Genomic DNA, 7,481 nt, shown 5'->3' on the forward strand with positions numbered 1-7,481 from the left:
ACGCGTGGGGATTGATCATGCGCACAAATTTAAAAAAACAGGTTTGACAAGTCGAAACTGGACTGACTCATCCATTTCTTTGGATGAGCGGCAAATCAAAGAAAGTCGAGGCGGCTCGCAGAGTCTTCTTTCCTCTTCCCGACTTATCTAGGAAGATCGAAAGAGACTCTGCTCGCAGGGTAAGACATCGCTGAACCACGTTCGATTTGTTAATAATCACGCTGAAGGAGATCAAAAAAGTCTAACTCAAAAAATAAAGGCTAAAAAGCTTGTGGAACATTTTTGATCGGTAAATAAACTGAAACAAGTGAATCCTCTCTTGATTGGAAAGAAAATTCTCCACCAACGCAGAATTTATTTAGCTAAATCAGGCTTTGCACCACTGGGCCCTCGTCCAATTCCCTGGCGGGCATACGACGTTTTTATGATCTGCGGAAGCTCATGACCTTGAAGAGTTTAACTATGGTTCAGAGCTGGTCTTTTTTGACTTTGGAAATTTTCTTATTTGAATGTAACGTAGCTCGTGTACTTTCCCGCTCGTGCAGCATCGATCTTATTTTTGTCCACATTTGCTTTGTTCCAAGAGAAAGATTTGTAAGCTACACGATTCAAGGTCATGTGGTTGACTGCCAATCCTCTTTCACCCCTTGGTATTTTTTGGTCTTCGTTTGCAGGCGCTATTAATTAAAAGAAATTTAAGATCTTTGAATGGTTTTAATCTTCTTTATTAACCTTTCTTAAAATTGTCAAATTCAAATTCTTTGCAATCTTCTAGTCACAGTTTTAATTATAAATCAAGTCTAAATCAAGTTGTGCGACTGTGACGTTCTCTTCCGATCTGTTGCGACCGCGATAGTTCAAAGGTGAGCTCCAAACCACCACTGCGTGCTAGAATCGCCTCCCTCTGTGCAGCGAAACTTGCTGTTTATGACGGAGTAATACCCGAAGTTGTCTTCGGAGGAGACCGAACCAGAATTCGGCTTAAATTCGCAGGTGGTATGTGAACTGTCGGTATGTAGAGGAACTTCTTTAACCTTTGACCCCTGCCAGAATGGAACCGTTTGCTGGATTCCAATGTGTCCCCGGATGTTGATGTATTCCACTCTCTTGCATATTTTACTCCCACTGTAATCGATGATGTTGAGGTCTTTAAATGTTCCGCGAACGTAGTCGATAAAATCCACGCCGTGAGTTGGGAAACTGCATGTTGCTCGCCAGTGAGTGGAGTGACTCTGCAGGGATCTCATTCGTGCCAAACTCAGGCGGTATAGTTTCCAGTTGTGGCTATTCTCGTTCACTGGAGCGTTGATCTTGAATGGTGTCTCCTGGAAAGCAGGTAATGAGCGATACTGGGTGCTCCAAGACATGACCAAGGTCCATGCTGTGCCAGGTTCGGACTTCAGATCACAGTAAGCTGGGAAGCTGTTTCCTGCGTTGTCATAAAGTCGGTAGATGCCACATTTTGAGGCCCCTTTTATAAGGTAATCCAAGCAGGAGGTGGGACGGAAGACATCTGGCGTGATGTTAGAAGACTTGGGACAATTATCTCCCTGGAACAGAAAATAATCTTAGCTTCTATTAAAACGATTGGTATTTTAAATGAGAACCAACAAAAATTCTATAATAGATAAACAGTTTCAGAAAGGCCCCAAATGTTTCGATCTAATTTCGATATCCAAAAGGGTTCTTACTTTTCCTTTGTGGTAGGAAATCTTGCAGTAGTGTTGTATTGTTATCTCTAAAACTGTTAAACTATCAAGTTTCAGAATGGCCTATTGCAGTTTTACAAATAATCTTTTCGAATGAACCATTAAGATGTTTTTCTCTTTCGAAGTATATGTGCAGCTATTGTTTTTTATTTGTCTTACCTGGCAACCTGATGTAACAACTCGCTTCAATTTTTGTCCCTGATCACTTGCCGAAGCAATGGTAAGACTCTAAAAAGTAGAATACAGTTTCATGGTAAGACTCTAAAAAGTAGAATACAGTTTCATTCAGACCCTTTATATTTGTTTAATTAGCACGAGGTTATAAACAATCAAAAGACCTTAATCTGTTTCTTTGGTAGAGTATGGAATATTCAAGTCGAGTTGAAATAAAGTCACTCGACGAAAAATCTTTCGTTAACTTGTTAGTCTGTCCCCGTACCACATGTATTAAAGCTGACCAACGTCTTATATTAATGCCGACGAGGGAGCTATTAGTTAGATGTGTTTGACTCTCGATCTTGCGTTTTGAGCGAACCGAGGAAACATAATTCACAGATGCAACAATTAATTTTGCTTCCAGTTACTGGCGTCTTCCACTCCGGTTACGATCGTTTCAAGTCAGTAGAAAGTTTCATAAGCAAACCTTAAATGTCAAGTCATGAGTTAAATGTTGTGCTTGGGAATACGTAACTCACGAGAAAAATGATGCCGATAAAAGCCGCTGTGTTCTTAAATACCATGACGAATTTTCCGAATAGATCACTGACGGTGACACGATCGGTGTAGTGCTACTTCGAGTCTCGGAGTGCCGAACCTTCACAAGCAAAATGCTACAGATCACTTTGGCTGTGCTTTACAACCTGTTGCCTATATGCAGAAAAGTATGGTAATTCAGAAATCTGAAACATGAAAAACCTCTCACAGAACTTATTTTGGTTTGAGTAAACAAAAAAGTGTTAGCTCTGTCGCTATTTGGCTGTCATTTTCGTGCGCAAAGAAAAATCTGGGGCCAAGAAGAAGTAAATTTTTAAGCGTGAAAATTGAACAGTTGATATTTTTATGAAGCTAATGAAATGTTTCGAAGTTATTAAAAAAAATCTCTTAGGAGCACCCTGCGCTCGGGAAAATATTTTAAAGTTAAAACAAACCAAGGTACTTGGCCAATGAAAACGGTGATCATGTCGCTCAATGCTTTGATGGGTTATTACTCCGGATCATAGTTATTGCATGGAGATGGTTATGAAACTCGACAAGTTCCTTTTTTTTATGTTTTTGTCCGTATTTTTGGCCTTGACCCTGCACAAAACATAACTTTTTTCGATACGATAACCAATCAAATCCTTCGATTAAATTATCCGCGACTAATTTGGGAACCCATGCAAGACCAAAACAAAAGATTGTGCAGGGTCACGGTCAATTCAACATCGATTGCGACAACATTGTTCTCGCTTTTGAAGGTTTTAATATAACTATGTCCGGATCGATGGCGATCGATGGATTTTCAAATTACTTTAAGTGTGCCTCACAATAGTACTCCTCAAACATTTGAAAAGACCAGAGATGAGCTGACAGAATATAAACGGAGTTTGTCGGCAGGCTTGCATGAAATTCACACTCAGTGTCGTATATCTTATGTTTGATGCCACTCTTGCGCGCAAGTGTTGATCTATTTCAGCAAGCGAAAACGGCGCGCAGCCGATTTCATGCCAAGTGGTTGGTGTTCCTTCGTTTCCGTTCACACGATACACATCAAGCACCTTACCAATCGTTTCCTTTGCCCGTTCTATTAGTTAACATCCCTTGTTTTCTTCAGTCGACTTGAACCTATCGGCAACGAGATGCTTCCGTGAAGCATACACTGGGTTGCCTGCGGTACGTGTTACAGAAAATCAGAAGGCACTGAATTATGTGGTATTGAACTACAGCATTCCAGTCACTGAAGAATAACAAATAAAAGAAATGCGAGAAACATTGGCTTCTGAGCTGACATGTTGATCATTTTCAAGTTCCGTCACAACTTCTTTTCACCACAAGTTTAAGCGTGCCCTCTGAGCATCTGACAGCTTTGTAATACTAAAGTTCACTGAAGTTAACCCTTTCCGGCGGGGTTAGTATTTGGATGGGTGACCTAAACAATATACCCCTTCATAAAACAGAAGCATCGGACCGAAAGTACTATTAACGCTAACAAATGCGAACTCAGCAAGGAACAGATTTTGTAAGCTTGCTTTACGCAAAACAAATATTGATGCAAAAGGAAATAACTATTGATACACAGTTTTTAGAAAGAGTAGAAGGAAGTTTCCGGGACGGTCGATCAAGAATAAAATATTTACGACATGAAAACAACATTAATTTTGAACCGTGAATATAGAATATAAAAAGTAACGATCAGCGACAAACATTTTGGGAGATTTTTGCTACGTTCAATTTTGTTATTGTACTTTTGGCTGCACAAATAAATCGCAAAATCGAAAGTGGCATGGCCGGAATTCAGCGGGTGCCGTGATTAAGGTACCGCGGCATGTTTACTCGCCAAACAGTGAAGCATCTGTGTCAAATGATGGCAAGATACCGGGTTTTTGTAAGTTTCTTTTTCTGTCAAGTGTTATAAAGTTTGACAATAGAATGAGCCAAGTCAAAACAAAGATCACAATCGTCCAACTCTTGAGGTTGACCATTTGTTTATGCAAAGTCAAAATTTACTCTCCAAGACGCGTACGACGTTATTTATCACTAGGTAATTTCATCATTTTGGAAATAGCAGCTACTTAATTATTCATTGGCGTCACAATTTTTCACTGATTTTGGGGCTCATTTTGTTGAAACTCAAGCACGCTTCCAACAGACCTGTTTATTTTCGTGAACCCTTCCTGCTTACAGAGCAATACTAAAAAAATTCTCCCATATCACATTTCAACCTTAAGCTCGAAAATTCAATACACAACATGATATTATAATTCACAAAGGCAGAAAATACCACAGAATCCTTTTCCAGCGAAAAATTTATTGAAACAAACAACATATTTGCTCTTAGAGGCGAAAACCTCTTCCTATTTCATTGCGTGCGTGAAGACAAGAAACTCAATCGTGTCAAATTACCACGTACTTCAGGTTCAAACCCTTTCCTGAAGAACCTTTTCCTTGAATAACAAGAAAATGCTTTACTATTGCCATAAAAACTATCCAGTTAAGCTCGCATATCATAAAACATGATGAATTCATAAAGGCCACCTTTTCGAGCGAACAATGTTTCGAAACAAACAACATATTTGCTATTAGAGGCAAAAACCCCTTCTATTTAATTACGTGGGTGAAGAGAAGAAACTCAATCGTGTCAAATATGCGCAATATTGCAACAAACTAAATTTCAGGATCAAACCGTTTCCATGAAGAACGTTTTCCTTGAATAATGAAGCACAAAATAGACGACAAGCTTTCTTTCAAATAATTCTTGGCTGTCACATTTCCAATTATTTTTTTACCTGAAGACTGTGCAGAGTTGATCACAGATCCACGTAAGGTGTCTGATTCGTTCTCTGTCTTTGTTGAACCCATAAGTTACCAGAGAATTTTCCATTTAGTTTAAGTGTTCTACATAACAGCACACTTGGTAAAATATTAGAAATACAGCTCACTTTGATTTCGGCTCGACGGGCGATAGATTGTTGTCGAAGTCCATTACTCGTCGCTTTTAAGATTCCAGGTGTTTGTATTTCACCGCCTGCCTAGTTTATCCAACTGACTTTTCATTATTGAGCTCCATAAGGATATATTTTGTTTAAGGATCCACTAAAGCGCCATTCACGTTACATGACTTTCAACGCCATTGCAGGCTAAGTTAATGATTCTACTGTGTCCACCAGAGAAATATACGCATTTCCACTACCCTCTCGATCCTAAGAAAATAGGCGCATAAGGCTCTATGCACAAAGACACCACTTATCAGGGGAGTGACAGGCAAGACTTTTACCGACACGAAAAAAAAAAAAACAAAATAAAATAAATGAAATAAATAAAACGAACAAATCCCACCCTCTTTCCGACTGGGATTGCCATACTGGCAACCCAGTAATAATAATAATAATAATAATAATAATAATAATAACAATAATAATAATAATAATAATAATAATAATAATAATAGGAATGAAGGAGAGAGAGAAAGTAGAGAAATATCAAGACCTAGCAAGAGAGATCCGAGTAATTATGGAAGGTGGACATAACAATAGTAAGAAGGGTCCAAGTCGTTTAGTATCGTAAGAAACAAACAAGACAAGAATTGTACCCTTATCGACGAGGCTATACCATTTGATAAAAACACCTCCACTAAAGTTTTAGAAAGACTGTCCAAGTACAAAGATCTTGAAACCAGAGGCTACGGGTAGCCTACACTTTGTTCTAAGGATTTTTAGCCGACTTCCTTTAAGTTCACAGTATTTCAGTTCACAATACTGGGAAAATTCTAAAATTACGATTTCTGATACAGAGTCATACGATAGCCGGATATTGCATTGCGTGCAACGAAATCACAAAAACTCGTTTCCGGTCACGCACACAATTCTTTAATACATATTTCCCCTTTAATCTGTCATGTAGTCTTCCGTGGTTAAGTGGTCTTCGCGAATGCCTCTGAAGGAAGAGATAAGGAGTTCGCATCCCACTTGAACTACCTTCTACGAGACAGGGAAGTCTTACGCATGCGCAGCCAGAGTGCGACCCGAAAAAAAAATTTTTTTGCAAGCTAGTTCCAGTCCAATACTGACAATACGAATATGGTCTATTCGGGATAGTGGCCCAAACCAGCATCTGATAACAATGCCTTAATTTCCTTTGTAAAGATAAGAAATAAAATGCCAAAATAACAATCAGTAATGTTTGAATCCTCCCTTTTAAGATAATGTTATACTAAAAAAATTCTATAACCATTACTTTAACCTTCATTCTAGGGTTGAAAACTAAATTTCGGGAGCACTCACCCTCTGGGTAAGTAATACTCAGATTGTACTCGCCCGGATACGTTTTCACTCGTCAAATACCCCTCCCCCTCCTTATTCAATACAAATAAAACGAAGTACGGAAAACAACTGGTTTGTTTTTCGTGGCTAGCAAAGCTTTTTATTCTCGTGGGACTCAACAGACGTCTTGTCAATCGCACGACTTAATTGTGCTATTTATCGCGTTGATTGACGATCCGACAGTTCCTACTTACGAGTTTACAAACTTCTTCGCGGCAGCCATTGTCGCCATCAGATCATCAGATCTTGTTCTTAGCGCCGCGGTTTGTTAACGACTAGCAGTATCATGAGTACGATTAGGTACCTCATGTAATTGTTACGGGGTTGCCATATGGCATTTGTCCGTGTCATTTTTTTTTCTTTTCGGTGTCGGGAAAAGTCCTTCCTGTCCCTCCCCTGCTAAGTAGTGTCTTTGTGCGTAGAGTCTCCTGCGTGTATGTTTGGTAGGTTTCAGGGATTAGTAGAAATGCGTAGATTTTATCTGGCGGACAAAGTAGAACATTTAATTAACCTGCAATGGTGTTGAAAGTCATTGCAACGCGAATGGCGTTTTAGGGGATCTTTAAACAAAATATACCCTTATGGAACTCAAGAATGGAAAGTCAATTGGTTAAACAAGACAGGTGGTGAAAAATAAATATCTGGAATCTTAAAAGCGACGAGTAATGGACTTCGTCGAGCCCTGATCAAAGTGAGCTGTATTTCCAATATTTTACTAACTGTGATGTTATGTACAACGCTGAAACCAAATGGA

General features: G+C 39.1%; 1 protein-coding gene across 2 annotated transcripts in view; it reads right to left on the reverse strand.

Moving 5' to 3' along the window:
- Positions 1 to 711: 711 nt before the first annotated feature.
- The window catches only part of LOC138027043 (uncharacterized), a 16,017-nt gene continuing 9,247 nt past the window's right edge, over positions 712 to 7,481 (reverse strand). The window contains exons 1-3 of one of the 2 annotated variants that reach the window (XM_068874544.1): positions 2,405 to 2,563; positions 1,869 to 1,937; positions 712 to 1,550 (exon numbers count right to left, since the gene is read on the reverse strand). In XM_068874544.1, coding sequence (XP_068730645.1) covers positions 858 to 1,550; positions 1,869 to 1,937; positions 2,405 to 2,449 — 807 coding nt within the window. In that variant the 5' untranslated portion in view covers positions 2,450 to 2,563 and the 3' untranslated portion in view covers positions 712 to 857. Of the gene's footprint in view, positions 1,551 to 1,868; positions 1,938 to 2,404; positions 2,564 to 7,481 lie in introns of those variants that run through there. The other variant, XM_068874542.1, reaches the window with a different exon arrangement.

This window comes from Montipora capricornis, chromosome 12 (assembly GCF_036669925.1).
Source record: "Montipora capricornis isolate CH-2021 chromosome 12, ASM3666992v2, whole genome shotgun sequence".
In the NCBI taxonomy this organism is placed as follows: Eukaryota; Metazoa; Cnidaria; class Anthozoa; order Scleractinia; family Acroporidae; genus Montipora; species Montipora capricornis.